Raw genomic sequence first — 25284 nt, 5'->3', positions numbered from 1 at the left:
TGCATTAAAGAAGAAGAAAAAAACATATGTAAGGGCTCTTCATATTTCTTAAAATTCAAGCTACTGTATTTTTCGCAGTATAAGATGCACATTTTGGGAGGAAAATAAGAAAAAAAAATCTGCCTCTGCCTACCAGCATCCATCGGTATTCATCTGGCTAGCGTCCTTAGCCAACAGCCTGGTCAGCTTCAGCACATTAGCCTGATTCCGCACGAGCAACTGATTGGCGGTTGGATCAGCCTCCCGGAATACCCCCATCAGCTGTTCCCAGAGGAGAATTTTAGCAACAGATTCGCTGGTTGTGAGCGCATGCTCTAGCAATCCACACAGCCTTGACAGGTCTGAAATGGAGTATTCAGAGGCTGAAAATGAAAGCGGGGGGGGGGGATCTTTGGCAATCCCTGCAGCCTGGCCTAAAATATGACGTGCGGAGACCAGCGGGTGGATGGGGCTACATTCGGTGACACACCCAATTTTTCACCTTTTGGGGGGGGGGGGGAGAGAGGAAGTGTGTCTTATACTCCGAAAATACAGTAAATGTAAATATACCCTGTGAACACATGACCACACAGATGGTGCATCAGTGGTAATTTCAAGGGTGGGATGTAAGTAACTTTTTAAAGTTACTGTCATAACCAGTCATTTCCTTTTCCCAAACTACATGAGGCATTTGCATCCCCGGGACTCTAGATACCATTCCTATACCTTGGAGCATTTGATGTGATAGTGCAGGTAGTCCCGGAATGTGTGGATCAGATTTATGGTATTATCTCTTGCGGCAGCATTGGTATGGCGGGAAATAACACTGCAAAGAGAAGGCATCAAGAAATGTTTATTCTTTAGCAATCACTGCATAGCTACATTAGACAATTGCTAAACTGACATATCTTATTCTTTGGCTCAATATTCATCTGCATCATCTGCATCATTTCCATAATTAATAAAGGCATTTGTACAGAACAGATATAATCAAGTTTTCTCCAATTGGTTTCTTGAAAACCAATTACCAACTGCATTTTGATCATTCTAATTGTGTCAGGTACACAACTAAGAGAACACTTAGTTATATCAGGTAGATAACTAAGATAACACTGAGCCCAACATTTTCTTTATGCAGATTTTCATTAAGTACAGTTATAATTCAGCTAGCACTGATAGAAAGAGAGAGAAAATTACAATAATCTATTTGTGACAACAGTGCTAAGTATTCATCTTATCTGTATGCAGACACTGAAATAATTCTTGGCAGACATGACAACATTTTAAGTTAGTCCTCTTTCATGATTTATTAAAACAAGCTAAATACCTCGATACTATTTCATTTTCTCTTTGTCACAGTGGTATGGGAATCTTTACTATTTCAATGAAATATACATTTCAGTTGATGAAGGCCCCCTCTCAAAATATACAATTCTGAAAATTCAGGGGTTTAACATCATCCAGAAAGCCTTAAAAAGATAATAAATGATTTCATAGTACAGATATGGAAAGATAGATAAGAAAGCTATGGAAAGAGAGAAGCAAAGTTAGCCTTCTCATTTTCCCTCTGCCCACCCCACAAATCATGTAGTTGGAAGGGCCCACGTAGGACAAGTTCAACTCTTTGCTTAGTGCGGTTATCCAAGTTAAAGTATCTATAAGCATTGTGCATTTAGGCCCTGCCTGAAGACATCCTATGGTGGGAAGCTCCCTACCTAACTATAGAATTTGTTTTACTATACAAGGGCTTTCAGCATAGCTGTCAGCCTCTGCCTTGCTGCTGCTTTGGCTGCCATTGAAACGGGGAGGACGGGCATGGTATTTGGGACGGGAATCATTATGTGCTGGAGGAATATTCTAGAAGCTGTCCTGACCATCTCATTGCGCATGTGGAGGAAGGGAGTTTCCCACCAAGGTTAACTGTCCAGCATTCCACCCTGATGATGTTTTTTGAAGATATCTCCCACCTGACAGTTGGGTGAATTATAATTGGACTATGGACTGGGGTGCCAAGGGGAGGGGATTGACCTATACATGATATTCATTGCTGCCTGTCCGTCAATACAGAAGAGTTGACTTTCTTTTGTGTGACATCCTTTCATGTACTTCATATTCCTCCCCAATTATTCACTGAATGCTTTTAACAAACGCCAAATATGACATCTCTGAGTTATACAATATTTTGAAACTGGACATTTTGTGCAGTGATGACACATTAAAAAAAAAAGCTAAAGAACAAAGGGATTGCTATGCAAGAATCAAAGGCTTTCCAGTGGAAGGAAACTGTCATTCCCTGGTGCCTGAGACATATTATAACTGACCATTATTATTACTGCATTCTCTGATGATATACCGCAGTTGGGCTGTCACAGATACGACTCAGCCTATACTGGAATTAAATGCCGCATGACTCCCAAGTTCCAACAAGTGACTTTTGCTGCTTTGCAAACCAGCTATAATTCATGATGGGCTGTACCCAACATTGTATTATGGTTTAGGGAAGCAAGCACAAAGGCTAATCTTTCAACATATTACTTTTTATATGCAGAAATTCAAAATATACTAAAATTTCAAAATATACTAAATTTCTTAATTTGAGTGAATTAATAAGATGGGATGCACACAGTGCAGCAAGCATATTTTAACCTATGAACTTTCTACCAAAGTTACTGGTCTTTAAAATATTCAGATCAGCTAAAAATCAGGATCAAAGAACCATAAATCCTTCTATGAGCAACATTAACCTGTAAGATCGATCATTACAACCAAATCAGAAATCAGAAACTTGGTCCTGAAAACCCCCATCAGAAAACATTGCTTGGAATTGCTCAACAATTCATTTAACTTAAGAAATGGAATACTTATGATCGAATGATAGCTCAGGCAATCTTCAAGGTTCACAAACAAATTCCTTACAGATGGTTTCATAGGTACTTTCTTGAAGACAGTTAGCCCTTCTTAGGAGAAATACTAAGTCCTAGTGCTGGCTGATCAATCTTAGTTTATAAATTTACCAAAGCCAAATGAAGTAATCTTTATTTAATCAATGACCAGCTCAAAGAAAACAAAAAGACAAAATGCATAGAAAGTACAGAGCTACAACCCTGACCTAAAAACATTTTAAGCAGAATAAGTAGCATAATAGTATATTACAACATCAATAGAGTAAATCTCAGGAATACAACATTGTTAGCATTAAAGTTATAATCCTAAAGAGTCAAAAACAATAAAACTGAAACCCATACAAAATCCAAAAATATAAAAAGGTAGTGTTTTCACAACATAATCTGTAAAACTACAGAAAAATGAGACCGGGGATTGAAGGGGGGGGGGGTGTCAATAAAATTACCTCTGTACCAGCTTTTGCTTTATTCCCATTGTGGCAATGTAAAACCTAGCTACTGAGCAGGTAATGAAGATTTCAACTGCTCAAAAGGAACTTCAAAAGGTATTTGACCAATTTTCCAACATGATTACATAACTGGGTAAAATTAAATCAATCTGATGTCCTATAAAATATACAGTGCAGTAGTGAATGGCTGTGTGTTTCTAGCTCATTAACACCACATAGGCAGGTATACACAATTAGTGGAGTTTCAGCATTAAAGCAATCTAAAAGGCAGGATGTTATGTCCTGGCTTTAAAGAATCTCTTTCTTAGTTTGGGAAAGATGAGAGGATATAAATAATTTGCTGGTTTCCATACACCCGTATCAATCTAAATTCTATTATTCTGGAACAGCCTATTTATTTCAGCCTGATGCTCCATAACATTCACTCTTAAGAGTAGAACCTGCATAGCCTGATTGTATCCGAACAATACTAAAAATGGTTCCAAAAGCTACGTGATGCAACTTTCGGCTCCACAACCAATTTCCAATTTAAGAAGTAATCAGCAAAAATTAAAGGTGGCAACCCTATTGGAAAGAATCGAGTTTTCACCAATAATTAGTCATCAGCCTCCAAGATCATACCTGTATTTTGGAAATTTCTGCCTCCAATCTAACCTGGGCATTTACTGACCTGGTAGGGGCAACAAGTATAACTCTCAAGAAAGAATAATCTTTTCTTCAAGTATCTTGTCAACAACAGAAGAGTGGCTCAGTGATAGTCTATAGATGCAATTTCTGAGTGCATTTGCTTAAGTAGTGACCTGCAAGGTACAGCTATATACAAAGCATATTAAGAATTGTGTATCACAATGCTTTAAAAGAAACGTGCACAGCTATGTTGTTTGGACATAGTTTGGTAATTTCTGAGAAACAACGAATGTTTTGGGAAAAACAGCTCTTATATAGTTACCATCCAATCCTAGCCTGGCTGGGAACAAGTTCACTTACCAAATGTGATTATCCAATATTATCTCCAACTGCTGCGTCTGTATCTTTCAGTTCCAAGGGAGGTTCCCTGTGACTGAAGAGCACTTGAGGGCTGTGTGACTTGCACGACGGCCCCTCCTTAAATTCCTAGGGTAGCAAAAGGCATGAGAGTGTTGGGATCGTGAAAAATAACACACTGAAAACATGGAATACAAGTTTAATAAAGATTAAAAACTATACTGTTAGTTGTTATTTATTAGTTAACATAATCATTTGCTTGTTTAAATCAAAGTGAGAAAAGAGGTCACTTTCTTAACACGGAAGTAACTAAATTCAAAAGCTCGGGTATAGTTGATAAGAAAGCCGAACTCCTTCACACCCTTCCCAAATAGCTTTATTGAGGGACACATAAATCATGCGCACTACCCGTGCCATGACTTTACTGATAACTAAATTATGGGGTTTATTTTATGCTATATTTCCTCAGTAATGTAAAGAAAGCAATTTTACTGTTCTCCCCAATGTTTATTTTATTTAGATTTAAATGATATTTTTGTCCTATTTTTTCTTTTCGTTATTTAAATTTATTCCTCACATTAAAGTTCTTACACTGGAAAAAAATCTTCAATGTTCTTCTTTCTATATTGTATTTCTTTCACTTTCCACTAATGCTGCTTCCTACTTCCCTTGCTCAAGGGAAGAATTCACTTTTTTGTAAACGCATAATTTCTAGAAAGATAAGCAGGTGCTGAGAATCAAATTAATTTGGAATTACAAGCTGGACATCTTTCTTAATCCAAATTATGAAGGGATTCTAACATATTCCGCATTTGTATTTTTATGATTATGTTCCAGGGCTAAACATAAACATGATGAAATAGTATTTGGCTGTTCTAGTAAAATGGGAGTAGAGAGCCCCCTCCCCTGGAACAGTTTACCTGCTGAGCTGTGGGTGAGGCCCCAACCTTTATGGTTTTGAGAAGGTAAAAACATGGCTTTTCTGAAGAACCTTTGTATATTAATCATACCCACTGTTCACCTTTTCTGTCATTCTAGCTTCTCTAACTACTCTTCTAAGTAATTTTTTCCTGATTTTTGCTTTTGTTATCTTGACTTTTGCTTTTATTACGTAAGTACTATAAAAGGCTTACATCCAAAAGGTTTCAGGTGATCAGATAAATGTTATAAATAATTTCATAAATATGTAATTCAAAACCACAGGAATGGAAACAATTCAGGAAATCCAATAAAAGAGTCTCCAGTATCTGATACTGGGATAGTACAAAACACAATTGTGCCTCAACAGAGCAATTGAAATTCTCTTTTTCATCTTCCACTCTGCATCCTGCAGGAAATGTTGCCAGCCAGCCAGCTGTTCAGAGCAAACAGATAATGTCTCAAGTGAGCATTTGCTCTTCTATTCAAACTCCCTCTTTTCTTCAGTCTTCATGCAGATAGCAAGACAGATGGTAAGTATTCTTTTATTTGTATAAAAAATAAGTAAATTTCAAGAGGCACCAGTATTAGCAGTTAGTTTTAGTGGAGAAGAACTTCACTTTAAGGGCAATAGCAAACTTCTAAGAATAGGAACGTCAATCACAATCCACTAAATCTCTACAAAACAGAAATGGTCCTACCTGCATAAACACCTTTCCAATCACAACGTCATCGTCATCCTTAAATACTGTGCTGAAAACCACTGTGACACGATCCTTCTTTGATTCCACGTACCTAGAGGGAGGGATTAAAAAAGCCAACACCTTAAGAAATTTACTTCAATACTAAGAGCTTCGTTTACAAACAGAAACGTTTGTAAACACATACCTCAACTCCAATATGAGTATACACAACAGCCTGAGAACTAGTACAGTACCTCTTTGCAGTCCTTAATCCTTTTTGAGTTTGGCATATGCATTTTTGGAATGTTGAGAAAGTGGTAGGACCACCACCACAAAACAAAAGTTTTTACACAATATGGTTGTCCTTGTTAACATGGCCAATAAAAAACCAACTTCAGTGAAAAGCTAATTGCTAAACAGAGAAAGATCCTACTCCCAACTCTTTCCTTCTCTCATTCTCAATACATACACTTGCCATTCAAGATCCTCTCAAGAACTGCCCCTCCACCCACTTCTTCACCTTTCCTCCTAAAGCATCTCATTGTTCTCCATAGTTTTCCTCAATACGCTCTTCCTCCCACTTCTTCCTTTTTCATGTTGGCTGCTGAGACTCTGATTATGCTACTTCCCCCTCTAGCTGCATGAGATCACCTGCTACAATCCATGTGTACATTTTTCCTTCATACGAAAGCAAAAATTACAGGGTTAGGGCTTTTTTTTTAAATTCTAGGCAACCAGTAATATTTCAAAACTGAGCTCACTGGACTTGAGTTCCTCAGCATCCTCAATAGCAGTTGGAGGTAAGGCTGAGGAAAGAAAGTGGGCAAGACTATTTATTTTTAATATGCTACTGTATGCTTATTTTAAGATCTACAGGGATTCTCTGATTCAACAGCAAGAAAATTTCAGTTTTTAGCAATCAGGGTTGGAAGAGACGTAGAGGAATAAAATTGGATTCAGGGACCACAGGCTACCATTTCTACTCCAGTATACGGGGGACAGTGCTTCATGATTTTAATCCAATTGGCGTTAGTGTATAGTACCCTACATATGATGATGTATTTAGGAAATCCGTGTATGTTGATTTGTACTGCATGTTTCAGACAGGCTTTAGCTTTAACCGGCTGTCAACATTTATCTATTAAAAGATTTGCCATTTCCTATCTAAAAGAGCTTTTGGATGCCAAGTGATAATGGATAAATGAAGGTGGAATGTTTTGAACAACTTAAAATCTGAGGGTCTGGAAACTGACTAAGTCACGAGGCAAGAAAAAGACAGCACTTCTTACATTGTCTCATCATCTCGGTAGTGGATGACTGCTCTTTTCTCTCCATCTTTGCCTTCCTCTTGGAACTTGAAATATTTCTCAAACACCGAAGCAAAACAGTTGCGTTTCAGCATGCCTGCTTGGTGGACAATGGAGTCTTTGGTAGCCGGGAGGTTTTCCAAATCGTACAACAAAGAGACATTGTAACCTAGAACAGGTAAATAATAAGAATATTTGCAGATTTCCTTTTCAATCTTAATTCTTTTTGGAGAAAGCAATACTGGCCAGTCATACACAGGTTCTTTCCTTCCAATTCCCCAACAGGAAGATATTCAAATAAAGTATTGGCAACATTAAACATGCTTTTCTCCTTCAATCAGGCAACTGTTTCTCCTCCTTTCACCAACTGTGAGAGAAAGCAATTCTTATCCCTGCATTTTGGGACAAATGAGTGGGAAGCAGTACTGTTGAAGGTAACCATGGTTTTCCAGAGCTTCTGAATGCCTGTCACTCTCTTTATACAGTACAAAGAATCCCTAACTAGATAAGCGGGGCCTTGCTTGGGGGTGGATCCAGAAGCTTATGCGGCAGAGAAATAGAGCTCTGATGTTCTCAGATCTCCATGAAGAACGCTGAAGGGAGGCGGGTATTTTTTAAAATAGCACTGCAACAAGAAGAGCCCAACTATGAGCTGGATTGAAAAAATGGAGAACAATTTCTCTGTTTGAAATGCAGATAATAATTACAATTTAACAACAGGTTGAATAAGAATTAAGGCACAAATTATGCTTAGCCTTACCCGACTCTGGAGTTACCAAGTAGTTTCCATACACTCTCTTTAATAACTAGGAGACAGAAAAAAAATTATTATGAGCCTTAACATGTCTATTTATTTGGTCTCTTCAGAATTTCTTGTCCTTAAAATCTCTAAATCTTTTCTAGACAATTCTAGGACAAATCATTTTTTGGATGCCCCAATTATTAGTTCTAATCATCTCAAATTAAAATTCAATTAAAGAATGGAGATAGATCTAAGGCACAATGGGAAAAAACATCCTAAGTCACCACTGTTACTCTATTCTCAAGATTCATTTCGATATTGCTGATCTCAAGATATGACATATAAATGTCACAATTTATTGCTGTTAGTGGGGGCATGTCTGCTTTCATTTCCAAAAAATGAGAAGCCAAGAAGGTGAGAAATAAATAGGTGAGCTCTATACAACCAAATCTACCAATAAATTATTTGTGATACAATTTGCATAGTGCATAATGTCTCTTTCTTCATTTTCTCCAAGGAGGAAATGAATTTAATATATTCTTCAAATTTTAGTATTTCTCATACTCAAGTCTTGAGAATATGAAATTAGGCTTTTCCTTTCAAGTTAACAGAATTGCAATTTTAGGTTATCACCCCATAAATCACCTCCAAAGAATTCTATAGTGTTTTAGTTAAATACACCCAGGATGTTTGCTATCCTGAAGTTATTTGCTGGTCAATGAGTTTTTGAACAATGAATTTTATATGTATACCATAAGTACATTATTTACCATAAAGTTTTCATTTGAAAAAAAAAAAGACAAAAGGGAGGGGCAGAGATTTTTCCAGTGTTTGTGGATTAAGCACTAAAGCCAATCATATCCTGAAGTGGAAGAGAACCATTTTTTTTTTCTCAGAAACAAATCAATCTCAAACTGACTTTCTCAGACAAAACAGGCACCAGGTTTTCATAGTAGGTACAGGGGTTGACATGGGCCTTATCTCCTGGACTTTCTTTTGGCTCTTCTTAGGTGACCCTCAAAACGAATCTAGCAATGTTATAAGTGTCTATGTAAACCGACACCAACTGCAGCACGAACGCTACAATTATGAAACATCTGAAAACCATTTCAGGAACTGAGTCACACTTTCTGCTGAGACATTTAACCACACGACACAGAAAGGAGTATTTTTTCTACCATAAATGGTTATCTTCAAGAAACCTGCAATACAACACAACTTTATCAATTCATTCTTCAGGAGCAGAAAGAGCTAAATTTAAGCAGACACATAGTATGAGTCTCTCTATTCTAAATGGTTCACTAGAAGCTTCCTGGTTTAATACAGAATACCATTTAATGCTAGTGCACCGGTGAACAGGAGAAGGACTGAGGTCCTTCTCTCCATTTAGTTTTTACTTTGCTGTCAGGACCAAAGTTATGAACCGAAACACACGTAATGTTGGAAATTCAGCTTAGCAGATAGCAATACCAAACTGACCCCTGTGATTCAAATGCTAAGCAAGATTCTCCTGGCTGATGCTTAGATGGGGTACGGGGAAAGACATAATTTCAAGGCTGTAGGCTAGACAGGGAAGTTGAAAAAGACATCGTAGCAGAATGTCTATGGAGATTCTCAAACATTCAGGTCATGGTTGTTCCAAGGTTTTTTTTTTTTATATATAAAAAAAAGGCAACTGTACTTTCTTCATTTTTTCCTTTGAAAACATTTTGCTTCTCATCCAAGAATCTTCCTCAGTTCAGGTCAGTCCAGTTCATTTGATGAAAAGCCAAACATTTTCAAAGGGAAAAAAAACCCAAGAAAGTCCAATTACCTTTTGAAAAAAAGCACCTTTAGGAAGAAGGCAGAGCAAACCATTTATAGAACACAGGCAAGAACATCGCATGGATGCAATCATAAGAAGTTTTGTTTGTCTTGAAGGTGTATTTACCATTGTTTCATACTTGGAAATAAAATTTAATTTGTTTAAGAATATGTTTGTTCTACAGAAGGGGGGGCATGAAACCACTGAACTTTCAGCAAGTCAGGAAAAGGAGAATGTCTAAGGCAATGCTTTCACAAATATTGCACCTAAACAACTGAGTCAGACCTAACATCCTAAATGTTGTAATATCTACCTATGTAGCTACCTATACCTACCTACTACATATTTTATATTACTGATTGTATATGTACACACCAGTTTATCCTCCGTTTATGCAAATCAAATTTTAGAACCCTCCTTCTTAGCTGGATGTGTCAGCCTCTGCTTCGCTGCTGTTTTTCGGCTGCCATTGAAACGGGGAGGGGGGACATGGTAATTGGGAAGGGAATCATTCTGTACTGGAGGACTGTTTAATTAGGGAGTTATTCTCACCATCTCTTTGCGCATGTGGAAGGAAGGGAGTTTCCCGCCAAGGCCAACTGTCCAGCATTCCATCCTGATGATGATTTTCGAAGATGTCTCCCACCTGACAGTTGGGTGAAATATGATTGGACTATGGACTGGGGTACCAAGGGAAGGGGATTGAATCTTGTATTGATATCTATTGCTTTCGCGCCTTTTATTCAGATTCAGCTTTGCTTTGCTTCTTTTCGTTTGTAGCCAGTAAAAGTACACTTAATTCTGAAATATGGAGTTGAGTGGTTTCTTTCTTGGTTATTAAATGAAAGGGCAGTGACAGGATGCATCTGTTTAGTTATTTATTTAACTGTCTTAAAAATTGATATATGACCACCCCCGCCCCAAAGACTTTAAGGAGGAGGAAGCAATGAAGTTAATGCATTTAAATACTAATAGCAAAATGCATATAAATAGAGACAATATTGATGACATCATGATTAACTTACAAATAACTAATTGATGAATATGGGGAAGCTTTCATATAAGACATATGCAATACACCTAATCTCACCTCATCAGCGCCATGTTCCTGGAGCTCTTTGTAGAATTTCAGAGAAATACTGACCATAACCTTTGTTTTATCACCATTTGGATTGGAAATATGGTAAAGAACTCCATCAAAGTCTAGAAACAAAAATTTGAAAATTTGAAGTGCTTGCATATTTTCAATTTAGGCATATATTGAAAGATGAACCTATCTAAACAAAGACAAAACAACTGTTTACATTGTGAATCTGTTATCAATACAGAGTTTATAAAACAGAAATAAAAAAAAACAATTACGTGTACCCATTACCTATAAAAATATGTAAAATCCATTGGTCCCTGGTGCCCAAAGGTTTGTGTATGTGTGTGTAAGTAAAAATACAACATGCCATTTTCTGGATTTGCATACTTAGCTTTGCAGACTCTGGATTGTGGTTTATGGACCTTGTTTTGAAATCTCTGTATTGGGTTGGTGAACTGACTTTTGTTCTGTTTAGGGGCTTGGTTCTGGAGACTATTGGACCCAGTTAGTGAGACTGGGTTACACTGAGTGTTGGTGGTTGTTTTGTAGGGAAAAGTATAGTTTCACCAACATCCCTGTGGCTGGAGGACCGTCAGTTGTATTTAACAGTGTAATCAACGACGTAATTGGTGCCTGCATCCGCCTATGCAATCTTGTTCAGAACATTTCTCTTCCTTTTACACCAGTAAGTTTTTTAAAATTAAAAAGTAGAGAACGTACCTGCGAATGTTACTTCTACTGCCTCTGGTTTGTTTCTGGGGAAGGGAAGAGGAAAATAAAAGGTGCATTACTTATAAAAGGTTGAAAGGAGTGAGCAAGTTTTAGAAAGGTTGAAGTTTAGGCTTTCCTCTATAGTACCTTTTCAAATATGCTCATAACTATTATGCATTTGTCATGTTCTAGCTTTTAATTAAATCCTCTCTGCCTCCTCTACAGTGAAATGACAAAATTGTAACTTAATACTGCCAAATACATTTTTATAAAAGTAAATAGAAATCAAATACCCTTTTCCTCTCATTTATACAGGTGGTCCTTGACTTACGGCAGATTTTTTTTTAATGAGTTCACGTTCACAGGTGCTTTACAACCCACAAAATATTGTAAAGCGCTTACCTGTAGCCCATTCACCACCACCACCACCATCACAAAATTGCATTTTGGTAATTGGCAACCTGTTTGCATTTATGACTGGTTGCCAAATGCCTAGGAATCATATGATCATCATTTGCAATCTTCTCTGCTGGCTTCCCCAGAAAGTCAATGAGGAAGAAGGCAGGGAAGGTTGCAAATAAAGGGAACACTGTATTTGAGGTCCATTCCCCCAGTACATTGAATGTTTTCCCCTCCTCTATACAGGGAGGAGAAATCCTCCTCAGTGTAGGAGGAATGGAAATAAAATCTTGTGAAAACACTAGTGAATGCCACTGTTCTAAGCCTTTAAGAATGCAGGCATTTGCTAGTGTTTCCCCTGCCAGAGGGGGATAAATATTGGCTTGTTCTGTCATGTTTTCCCTGACGGGTGAAAATGCTAGCATTTGCCCCTCTAGAAGGAAAAAGGCTAGCACATACCATCATTATTGCATACCAGTTGGGGGGAGGGGAAGTCAGGTTCTCTTTCCACCCCATTACACCGAGAGGCCTGGCCCTTTCCCCAGTGCTCCACTTAACAACTAGAATAACCAGGATTGCAATCATTAAATGAAGTAGCCATGTGACCTCTCGCCTAACTGTCAGTTTGCTCAATGACCAAGATTCCGGGCCCAATAGTGGCTGTTAAGTAGAGAAATATTTGCATAGGACAGCTTATTGAGAAAGATTTCTAATATATTTTTGCCTGGATTAAACAAACATACAGAGTTGTAAAGCAGCCTTGGAAGACCAGAATTTCATATACCATATCAACAAATTTGAGTACTGCTTTCCTGACTGATAAAATTTATTGTTTGATTACTTACAAACCAGGATACATTGGCTACCAGCAAATTAGATCTGCTTGTTCCATTACATTTTCTACCAAATGAAGCTTCCAAATACTCTTCAAGGGCAGCCCATGTGTAGAGTGCATTACAGAAATCCATATAGGAGGTGGACACAGAATGAATGATAGAGCCACCCGATCCAGATATGGGCACAACTGGCACACAATCTGAAGCTATGTAAAGGCCTTCCTAGACATGATGGCCACCTTTTCTTCAAGTTATAGTCATGACTCCAGAAGGACATCGAAATTGTATGCAGGGTCTGTCTAGGGCAATGCAACTTCATCCAATTCCTAGATCCCAAAACCCAAAGCCACTCAGTCTTAAGAGGATTGAGTCAATGCCTATTGTGCCCCATCCACTTACACAGAATGTTGGTAGCACTGTTTATTTCATGGGTGTGGAGATTTAAATGGATGATCTTACTTAGTGGCTTCATGTAGATGTTAAACGGGAGTGAAAATAGTGCCAAACCCCAAGGCACTCAAAAACTAGGAGGCCAAGAGCAGGACATCTTGCCACAAATTAAGATCAAGTGACACTGGCCATTGGGAAAGGAATAGAACCAACTCACTACAGTGCTGTGCACCCTCAATCCCCACAGCTATTATCCAGAAGAATATTATGGTCGATGGCACTGAAGGCTGCTGAGAAGTCCTGAAGAGCAAGGATGGATATGTTATCCACATCCTTTTCTCACTAGAGGTCATCAAAAAGCGCAACCAATACTGTCTCAATCCCATAACCAGGGCTGAAGCCCAACTTAAAAGGGGGCTAGATAAACCATTTCATTTAGGACCTTTTTAAGTTGTTGCACAACCAAGTTCTCAACAATCCTCCCACATTTGCACACATACATACTTTTATAGCATTTGTAGAATAAGAGGTAAGGAGAAAACCAATGAAAAATAGAAATAACAGAAATAGAAATAAGGCATGAATTCTGGAAATTAACAACACTCTTTTTATACTAATTACAGAAGATCCATTTCAAACTTCCTTGTTTTAGCATATAAGAATATACTATCTATATCTGTGATGGTGAACCTATGGCATGCATGCCAGAGGTGGCACACAGAGCCATCTATCCAGGCATGTGAGCCATTGCCCATTGCTTTTCTGGTTTCCGGCATGCGTTTACACGCCAGTCACTTGGTCTTTCAATTTCTGATGTGCATGCGCACTGGTCAGTTAGTCTTTGTGTGTGCATGGATGCCAGAAATTGGAACATCAGATGGGCAGTGCACATGCGCACACCAGAAACCAGAAGATCATCTTCCCGGTGCACACATCTGGTGTTCCAGTTTATGGCGTGCATGCATGCGTGAACACCAGCTGGGTGGTGCGCATGCCAGAAACAGGAAGAGCAGCTGCCCAGTGTGCACATGTGCACTGGGCTTCTGGTTTCCTGTGTACACGTGAGCTCCCATTTCAGCACTCAGTGCCGAAAATGTTCGCCAACACTGGTCTATAAAGTCGGTGCTTGTAATCCAGAATTATATGAAATGAAGAGGCAAAGAATTATCTTGGTGAAATCCCCTTCTGCCTATATCAATAAGTTCTCCAGACAGTTTCTGCAAAGAGAATACTGAACGAAAGATATAGACTAGGAAAGACTCTCTGCATAACCGTCTAGTTTTTCAGTTCTCATAATTGTGCAAAAAACAGTAGAAGTAGTTGGATGCCTTCTGCTATTAAAAGATGAGAAAATGGTTTCCTTACTTAGTTTTTCATACTATGCACAGAACGTAATCACTTGCAACCACTTCCTGTTACAATTTCACAAAAAAATTATTTGTTCTTCCTGCTTGTTTATTCTATGTGGAAAGTTCCCTGGAATCTGGAGAAGGATTGTATCATTCCTGATTTATCAACAATTAATGTAGCAATTTACTTAAATAACAAAAACACCTTGCTAGAGGACTGTGCACTAACACACATAATAAAGACTAAGGAAAAGAATGAAAAAATTATTCCTTCATGGCCTCTTTCAATAAACACTCCGATATAAAGATCTCTAGATTCAAGAAGGCAGAATAAACAATATCAACCTATCTATAGTCCACATTGTTCCAATAATCACCAGATACAGACACCTTATCTACAAATGATCCACTATGAAAAACAGCAATTAAGGTATGAAGTCTAAGCCTTTGTCCCATTTATAGTGGATAAGATAAAGTGGTACATAAAATATTAAAATTAAGATGTGGGATCTTAATTTTTCTTTGGACAACATACCACATGTTCAGTACAATTCTTATATTTTCCGCATTTTATGCTAGACTTTGATGAGGTCTTCTGCCAGACTATGAAAATGTGTTGGTCATACCCAGAGAGATTCTACCCTGTATTTATTGCATTCTCTGGAATATTCCTATCATATTCATTATACATTCACAACTCTACCAAGATAAATTATAATTTGTATAGGCTTCTTTTTCATTAGCAATTCCATTTTTCCTAGAATCGTGACCAGTTATATATAGCATTTTTTCTCCCCAGAGGAAGGCAATATCTGGGATTTCATTTTCAATCTCATATTTGCAAGTGTATCAGCGAAATCCAAAAATAATAGTCTTTATGTCTCAAAACCAACCTTATTCTTGCATAGCACAACTATAGAAGACACACTGTTTAGGTGAAATTATAAAATACTACCACTTTTATAAATCAAACTCTTGAATATTTAACTATTTTAATAAGCTACTGTCTAGTTAAAGCCTAGATCATTTATTTTCACAACAGGAAAACATTATACAATTAAAATGTTGTTTTATATAATTGGGAGCTACTGGAAAGGAACTTGTGATGATCTTTTTTTTCATTTGCACTATATCTTTTGGGATTCCATAGGATAGCAAGAAAATGCTAATTAATAAAATGTGGCTTCAAATGTGATATTTGAAGCTGATACTGGACAATTGGAAAACACTTAACATTTCCAAGATTCATTACAAAAAAAAGCTGGTAATAAGTGTCAAAAGTTCCTTATATGTATAGCCTCCATAAAAGAGAATGCCTGTGAATAAAAATGTACAGCCCAAAGATATTTTTAGTAATATTAGTTATTTAATCATATTTAGAACAATATGCAGGTAATCTTCAATTTACAACTGGTTGCTTAATCTCTGTTTGAAATTATGACAGGCTAGAAAGTACTTTATGCCCTATAAAGCACTTCTGGCGAATGCCCCTTTAGAAGAATAGGTTCACACTTAGAACCTTGCCATTCACTTAATAACCATAGCTTCACTTAATGGTTGATTCTCTAAATCTAGGGTGTCAAAATTACGGCCAGCGCCCCAGATGCGTCACACACTGGCCATGCCCATCCCTTGTTTAGCGAAGGGGGGGGAAGTTGTGATATGTCATATGACAATGTGCTGTCACAAGTTTGAAACTCCTGCTCTAAATGATTGTCCCCAAAAATGTCAAAAAATTGGGACCAATCATATGGGTATCTTGTCCTGTCTTACAACCTAATGATTTACAACCAGAAATCTGGCCCCAACTGCATTCATTCTGCATGCTGGGGCCCCCTTCTTTCTTTTGGCCCCACTGATGAAGGAGGAAGGCTAGGCTTGGGCGATGGCCCACACCCCTCAAGATCCGCCCCGCTGTTCTCTCCCAGCCCTTTTTGCTGGGGGCAACAGCAAATTCCACAACCAAGGTGGAATCCTGTTGCTGTGCAAAGGCAAGTACAGGGGTGCTTCACTCCCACACTAAGACTCCACCCATTGCCACCGCCGTGACAGGGCAATAGCTCTTTCATCCCTGTTGCAACAGGGATACAGGGAGCCACAGCAGAGTGGTGAAAGAGCTGCATGCAGCACAGAGCCACAGGTTGCAGACACCCAACGTATACCATCAGCTCTCTGCTTGAAGGAAAAACCAATAAGGCATATAAACCCAAAATACCACTCAGCAGGCAGCTGCCTTCCTATTTCTCACTCTAAATGCAAGAAAGATGTGTTTTGACAAGCTCATCTGGACTCAGAAGATAAGATCAGCAGACTTATTTTGGCTAAAGGTGGTTCTCCATTTTTCTCATTAGCATAAACAAACATTGTATCCTTTTAAAGTATTCCTTGAATCCACATTTACCCTACTGCTGGGATGAGAATAGGATCTGGCTGGTCTACTCTCTTCCTGCTGTCCTCTTTCTCTCTTCAATCAACCATAATTGCATACTATTTTTATACAAAATTACTGTACTTTTTCAATTACATTGCCCCCATACTCCCAAACCCACTGATGGAAAGTACTGGCAACTAGCATGGCTTTAAACAAGTACATATTTTAAACCATCATCAAATACTCATTGTACAATATATTTTTCATCTACACTGATACAAGGCGAACAGCACAAACTATCAAGTAAGTTATAGAATGCAAAGGAGACTATTGTACAGAATGTCCCTATTATTAATAAAAATCAGAAAATGTGGGGTCCAATACATATATGAGGCATGCATGAACAATGTAGCATAGTTAAGGAGATTGCAGAGTTCAAAATTAATGTCTGGTTCAAATAATAAATCAGAGGGAGGATTGCAGGGGTGGGTTGCTGCTGGCATTGCTGCCAGTTCGCTTTGCATGCAGTTGAGTGTAAAGTGTTTTGTGCATGCGCAGAACATGAAAAAAATGATTAAAAACCAAGCCGGCAACGATAGCGGCATCTGGAGAACTGATTCGGGGGTGTGGCCAGCCTGCCATCCCTACCGGTTTGCAACTCAGTCCCAATTTCCACTACCGAACAGGCGCAAACTGGTAGCAACCCACCTCTGGAGGATTCCAGGATCCACAAAAGAAGGGGTATACTGGGTTTTGGAATATATGGTACTGGCAAGCTTACGTTACAATCCTAAGCAAAATTATTTGGGGAAGAAACTTTTTGTTCCAAATGATAAAGATACAAGGCAAAATCAATCATATTTTTAAAAAAAACAAGGAATCAACATGAGCATTATATTTTTGAGGAGGAAGATGAGTCAATGCATTCCTCTAATAAAAGAAAAATATTGCTAATTCAGCTATCACTTTGCCATCTCTTCAGTTGAGTGCTTCTAGTAGATTTACATATTCATTATACAGCAAGCTGATATCTCCAATCAAAGGATTGATTGAAGCCTTATATTAAAGCGTCCACATGGCAATAAGTGCCAATAGTTGCATTTTCAATTCACAGTACATTTCAGAAATCAATCACCTGAACTGCAGTGCCTAGCAAGGATTATAACATATGTTGTGTTCTTTTTCATTACATTTCTTTTTTATTCATCTCAATATTTTTCTTTGATATAGTTGTTATGCAGAAAATGAATTCAGAAGTCACATAAACAAGGAAAAGCAGAATGGCAAGCAAACAAAGGAAAATATTTTTTAAAATTTATATGCTTTACAAATTACACTTTTTCCTTTAATTGTGCTCAAACTAATAATTGCAGTCAATATATTGTTAAACATTAGGAATTGCTTCTGATTTCTGTTTAAGACCTTCTATTTTTCTCTCTCTTAGAAACAGTAGTTTAAGATTTTAAGTTTGCCTTGTTGTGTAATACAAATGTTGCAATTGCAACTGGATATTGAAGTGTCTTAGCAAAGAAATTACCGTATTTTTCAGAATATAAGACACACCGGAGTATAAGACGCACCAAGATTTTGAAGAGGCATTTTTTTAAAAAAAAGTAGGTAGATAGAGGGGGGGGGAGAAAGAGAGAGAAATACAGTAGGGAGGGAGGGGGAGAGAGAGTAGTTAGGTAGATAGGTGGATAGAGAGAAATACAGTAAATAGGTAGGGGGAGAGAGCGTGTGTAGATAAAGGGATAGAGAGACAGAGAAATAGAGATAGAGAAATGCAGTAGGTAGGTAGGGAGTGTGTGTGTGTAGGTAGGTAGAGGGATAGAGACAGAGAAATAGAGATAGAGAAAAATACAGTAGATAGGTAGGTGTTTCTGCTGGAACAGCACTTGATCAATGTAATTCTCATCAATCAGTTAAAGAGCTTTCCAAAAGGAAAAAAAAAGTTTTTGACTCTGCAAACCTCCCAAAAAGGCCCATTTTTCACAAAAACGGGCCCATTTTTTTAAAAAAAGGCCATGAATAGCCTTTGGGGGCTTGCAGAGTGCTGGGGGCGGGGGCAAGCAAAAAATGACCTGGTTTTTGTCAAAAAAATTGCATGCATAACCTTATGGAGACTTATAGAGTGCTGCTGGGCGGGGGGGGGGGAAACGGCTCATTTTTTTTGCTCATTTCTTCCCTCCCCAGCCCCCAGGAGCTCTCTGAAAGCCTCCATAAAGCTATGCACAGCCATTTTGGTGAAGGGGCGGGGCTTCAGGAGGCAAAAAAATGCTGTATTCGGTGTATAAGACGCACCCAGATTTTCAGCCTCTTTTTTGAGGAAAAAAGGTGCGTCTTATACTCTGAAAAATACGGTACATATTTGGAATGCTAGCATAAGCATTCACTTTATTGACATTCTTATATACTGTAAAATTCCTTGTGAGAAAATGAAGACACCAGCTACTATGCAGAAGTTCTAATATTAAAAATTTCCATTTGGTCATTTTTAGCAGACTTTCTAAGATAATTTGCAGACTAACCAATGACAACTGCCTATATTCAAAGCTATCAATCATTTGTGATTACAGCGATCAAGCAACTGTCAACTCTTGCCAACTACATAGTGTTTCTCCATTCTGATCTATCCTACCTAACCTAATAGGCATGGCAAATTTGACAATTTTTTACTTGTTAATATTTTTAAATAACCAGATTTTGTCCTAAATTGATTACAGTAAATTATTTATAATTAAGCCTAAATGGAATCTGATACTATAAAGCTTAAAGAACCATATGGAGTATTTTTTTTAAAAGGTATGCCAGGAGCTCTGCAGATAGATTATCATGAAATCTTAGAGCCGAGGTGGCGCAGTGGTTAAATGCAGCACTGCAGGCTACTTCAGCTGACTGCAGTTCTGCAGTTCGGCTGTTCAAATCTCACTGGCTCAAGGTTGACTCAGCCTTCCATCCTTCCGAGGTGGGTAAAATGAGGACCCGGATTGTTGGGGGCAATATGCTGACTCTGTAAACTGCTTAGAGAGGGCTGAAAGCCCTATGAAGCGGTATATAAGTCTAACTGCTATTGCTATTGCTATTAAATGCTACACTTCTTCACAAAAATGCAAGATATTTCATTGAGTGTTACTTTCTCATGTTAATTCTAATGTGGGAAAGAGTAACATGTGCCCTTTATAAATACACTAAAATTAAAGTGAAAATTGCTAAATAAAGCAGCAGGGTATGACTTAGCACAGCATAAGAGGTGTGGGCATAATGTTCGCAAATTAATACATCCACCAACACTGGATGATTAGCATTCTGGGCTGCTCTAATGCTCTGACTTTAATTTTTAAAAGTACCTATTATTTAATATTCTTGGACACTGAAGAAGTCATGCAAGTGTTCCGCAAAAATGTAAAGAAAGCTAAATATTAAAAAAATGTAAGCCAGATATACTTCCTAGAACTTCTTTGCCCTTTGTTCTCTATTATACAAATTTAAAGTTTAAATTTGTTGATTTGATCCAACAGTGAGCATAACCCTTCTATAACACATGATTCAAAAGAGATAAGGAAGAATGCCCTTGCTCCTCTATCAAACAAAGGGAATGAGGGGGTTCCAAATTTTTAATAAATGTAATCATTGAATCACAACTGTTACATATTAGTCTTATTACTGGATTTTATCTAAAAAAACCTACTAAGAAGCCAGCAGCCTCAAATGTAAGTCAAATTTTATACTCATATTTCTCAAGTGCATTATAGCCTCCTATTTTGTAACAGTTACTTGATTCACTCAGTTCATATTTGCAATTATAAATAATCTTATTTTAAGGAGACTCAAACCAGTACAATATAGTTTTCAAATTTAACGAGTAGCTTTTTTTTAAAAGCACCTTGAATATAGGGAAATGTGGCTGATTTTTTTCTCTAATAAATATAGGAAACAGCTCACTGTACACACCCATTAGGTGTATTTTAAGAGATGACTCAGCTTGAAGCAAATAGATTAGCATTCATTTCAGTTCTTTGTCTTGGCTCTGAGCTTGTCAGGACATGGTTTCTGTCCTTAAAAATGCAGAAGTAATAACTTCCTTTCCGTTTATATACTAGTAGTATTAATGCTTGTTCTCAAGAATGCTTTTTGTATTAACAGGTAGATGTGTTATTCAACTGGATGCTACTAAAAGTTGCTTAATAAAAATTAACCTCACCAAACATATAAATTAATAAAATAAAGATGATACTTTGAATTAACCAGAGCAAAGGCAGTGTAAGACAATAAGCACACACAACTGCATGTAATAAAGAAGGATAATCATAAGCTCTATAGCAGGGGTGTCAAACTCAAGGCCTGGATTTAGATCTGGCCCAAAGGGCTGCCCTGGAAACAGCAAAGGACCGGCCTGCGGTGCCTCTGCCAGCAAAAACTGAGCTCAGGAGGACCATGGGAGGCCCTTGCAAGCTCCATTTTCGCTGGCAGAGCGCTCGGGCCACCCCCGACACGAGTGATGTCGAGCTGGCCATGCCCACCCCGGTCCCATGAAGTCAAACACAACCCTGATGCGGCCCTCAGTGAAATCGAATTTGACACCCCTACTCTATAGGACTTCTGGCAAAAATGAGTTTAGTGCATCAAAGACATTCATTAATTTTCTGCAATCTTCAGAAGTATCCACTGCAAGCAACAGAGGAATTTGCATACATATTTACCTGAAGCAACATCTATATGAAAAATGCATGCCTACAAATATGAAACTTCCAATGACATGATTCTCCAGAATCTCATGTTATTTGGGACTGTTGCTACAAACTTGTGAATATTCAGAACCAGCAGATATGGCTACAGCTAATAAAATAGTTGAATTACATATAGGACTGCACACTTCCCAGCAGCCCAGTAAAAGTTTCAGGTAATCAACAGGGCATCTCTTCTGATTCCCACAACAGATGCATTGGACATGAACAGTTACAATAACTACATTCTCTAAGGCTGAGAATACATTATGGAACAAATGACACTAAAGATGATGAAACTGCCCAGAGATGTTAAAATAGTTGGCACTAGCATTTTTAAAATAAATCTAGATTTCGCTACACAATATTATCATAGGATATACTGTAGTGTTGTATTGCATGGGAAATGAACTTAAAAGTGCTGCAAATTCAGCTATATCTACTGCATTAGAGAAACGGCTCTTTTCCGTTTAAGCTAAGTTCCTGAATATATTGATTTATTTAATAGCTTTAGTTAAGCAGGTAATATTTATGCATAGTTGGTAGATGCAATAATTTTATCAAAGTTAAATTTAATGTTATCAAACTTAAATTTATCAAAGTTAAGCATCAAAGATATGCTTCTATTAAACACTGGAATATAACATAATGCTGGCACAAATATTTAGAAGAAAAGTGACCCAAACTGTCTAAAATCATGTTTTAAGTACCACTAGAGGGGTATATAATAGACTGCATCCTAATTTCCAGCAAACCAATTAAAATGGGGGTGGTGGTTTTTGATGAATAGTGAAATATATATTTTATTTTTATCCTGCAAGGCGTTTCTTGACTATTCATTATAACAAATCCCTTGCTAGATATGCCTTGTTGACAGCTATGTCACACAAAATGTTTTCAAACCACAACATTTGTGTACATTTGATGGTATGTGGACCACCAAAATTTTCTCATGGACCACCAGTGGTCTACGGGCTACCAGTTGGTGACCACTGGTGTATACCACACACAAAACAGCCAAGAGACTAGAAGATAACAGATCAGGGAATAGAGAAAGACAAACCACACCCAAGATATATTCAGTAGGCAAGAAATTGGGAATTTGAATATTTGTTTGCATTTTTCAAGTGTGACTATTAAGACCTCCCTCCTCTAGATTTTCTTAGATGCTTCACTCTCTCCTCTTGAGAAAATGCTGAAAACACCCAACTTTCCTATTGGGTTAAGTGAGGTATTATCTAAAACAGTGGTCCACGAGAAAATTTTGGTGGTCCGCAGAAAAAGTATTTGCATTTTTAAAAAATATTGCACTAAATACTATTTATCTTTTTAAAAAATTCATATTGGTGGTCTGCGGGATTTAAAATTATGAATGTAGTGGTCCCTGTGATCTGAAAGATTGGCAACCCCTGATCTAAAACGTATACACCGTTCACATAAAGGTGGGAACGCACCCAGGTTTTTAAAAAAGGTGACCGAACTGTCTGAGGAACAGAAAATAAGAAGAAGCAACACTGAAAGTCTGTAGAGATTCTCAGCCATCCAGGTCATGGCTGTCATTTTTCCCCAAAAACACTTTTGGGACAAGCAGCCCCCCCCAACCCCCCCCCCCCCCAAAACCCCCGACCAGGAAGCCGGGCAGCAATGTGGTGCGAGTCGCCCTTCAGAAGCGCTTCTGATACCAAGTACGGTACTTCTCTTCCTAAGGGGAAAAAAAAAACTTCCACCGACTTGAATCTCTTTCGAGGCCCGGAAGGAGAGCTACCAACGTGTTGACAGTGGGAGGGGAGAAATGCCAGAGAAACCGCGCCTCTCTCCGTGCTGGGCTTGAGGGTTCAACCACCGAGTCACTTCGAAATGGCGAGCGGAAGAGCAGCAGCCGGGGCCTGGCTCCGCGCCCTTCCCCCTCCATCGGGGCCAACAGTCGGTGCCTCCCCCCACCCACCCAACCGTTCCCTACTCGAAAGGGTCTCTCCCCACCAAGAGTCCCACCAGCGGGCAGGGAGAGGGGAGCTAGGCCTGATCACATATCCCCGTCCGGTCGCTCGGGAGCCCTGACAAGCCTCGTCTTCCTTAGCGGGCAAGTCGGCCGGTGGTGGCGCCTGGGCCCCGAGCGCCCGTTCCCTTTTGCCCGCCCGTCCGTCCACCAGCTGCCACTCCCACTCTCCCAGCCTCTCTCACCCAGCGGCCGCGCCCTCGAACTTGAGCGCGAGCGTCTCCTCAATGATGCGGTTGTTGACCTCCAGCAGGATCATGGCGATGGCGATAGTGAGGAGGGGGTACGGAAGCCGGGCGGGGGAGGAGGAGGAGGAGCGGGGGGGGAAACAGGGAAGGGGAAGGGAAAAAAATCCACCTAAGCCGAGGAGCGCGCTGCACCGGGGACCCGCCCGACTCCAGTCGCTTCCGCCACTAAGGGTTCTACCCCACCTTCTCCGAGCCGGCACTGTGCGTCACTTCCGGGTACGGAGGAGAGAGAGAGAGAGAGAGAGAGAGAGAGAGAGAGAGAGAGAGAGAGAGAGAGACACGGAGTTGTGCGCACGCGCTCTTTCGCCTTCTCCACCTGAGACTCGCCTCGGGAAGTGCAGGGAGTTTTTCTGCGGGCGCTTCTTCTCTTTACCGAGCTGCGCGCGCGCAGTTTACTTGGAGTCGCAAAAGGGAAGTCGCCCCTGCTTGTTGGGTCGTCTGTCCCCTTTGACATCGCACGTGGGATTGGATAATCCTCACATTTCAAGGGACGAAAATGTATAGAGATAAAGTTGAACTGTAGATCCCTTGGTGCTGAGCTGTGTAAACTGAGTTATGAACTCTGAGCGTTCCACAACCCTCTCCACAAACACGCATGCTTGCCTTTCCTGACACTCCTACGCCTGCAGTCGCACAGGCGATCGGGCACACGTGATCTTTGTGAATTGACAAGTGGAGACATTTCCTATCTGCAAATAAATTATTTCTGTATCGTGCAGCTGAAGCGACTGCATACTGGATTTTCACCGATTCTGTTTCCTTGTCCTTTTGTATGGCAAGAGCCTTAAGTTAATAATTGTATTATCGTAATTGTACAGTTCCTGTTGAGGGAATTATTAATACAAATAAAAGTGTATGTTTTTCTCACTAAATTATTGCAACGTTAAATAAGAGGGCCGGGTATTATTTATAGTATTGTGCAATCAGGGTGTACTTTCTAGAACCAAACAGCAAATATTGACAGACACTGAAAAATTAAAAGGTATGTGAGATGATGTGAGAAACCAAGAGCAGTGAAACCTGGCTGGTATTCTATCCCATTCATTAGGTGTTTGTTAATTTATAAATGAAAATAATTTTACAATAATGAAAGGATTTCTTTATCATTTTATCAAAGACAAATTTATTTAATGAATAAGAATGGAACATATGCTAGGTCGATACAGAAAGCATAGTTAATTCATATTTCTATATCTTTGGGAAAAATGTATAATAGTAAGAGTTGGAAGGGACCTTGGAGGTCAAGTAGTTCAATCCCCTGCTAACGTATACATCTTTTGGATCTTCTATCTGTTATACCATGGTGTATTTAATATACAATTATTGAATACAATAAAATATACTGGTAGTTGGTTGATTTACACAATGTAAATCACAGTACCTCTTAAAGCATTGTAATACACA

The 25284-nt window shown here is 38.8% G+C and overlaps 1 protein-coding gene across 1 annotated transcript in view; it reads right to left on the bottom strand.

The window, feature by feature from the left end:
• Positions 1-24087, bottom strand: part of ARPC2 (actin related protein 2/3 complex subunit 2) — a 30743-nt gene extending 6656 nt beyond the window's left edge. Inside the window, 9 exon segments of the mRNA XM_032217208.1 lie at positions 706-805; positions 2488-2494; positions 4315-4444; positions 5935-6028; positions 7206-7392; positions 7984-8029; positions 10860-10972; positions 11577-11611; positions 23818-24087. Coding sequence (XP_032073099.1) covers positions 706-805; positions 2488-2494; positions 4315-4444; positions 5935-6028; positions 7206-7392; positions 7984-8029; positions 10860-10972; positions 11577-11611; positions 23818-23891 — 786 coding nt within the window. The 5' untranslated portion in view covers positions 23892-24087.
• Positions 24088-25284: the final 1197 nt, after the last annotated feature.

This window comes from Thamnophis elegans, chromosome 1, assembly GCF_009769535.1.
Source record: "Thamnophis elegans isolate rThaEle1 chromosome 1, rThaEle1.pri, whole genome shotgun sequence".
Taxonomy (NCBI): Eukaryota; Metazoa; Chordata; class Lepidosauria; order Squamata; family Colubridae; genus Thamnophis; species Thamnophis elegans.
This window is presented reverse-complemented; position numbering and strand designations above follow the sequence as displayed.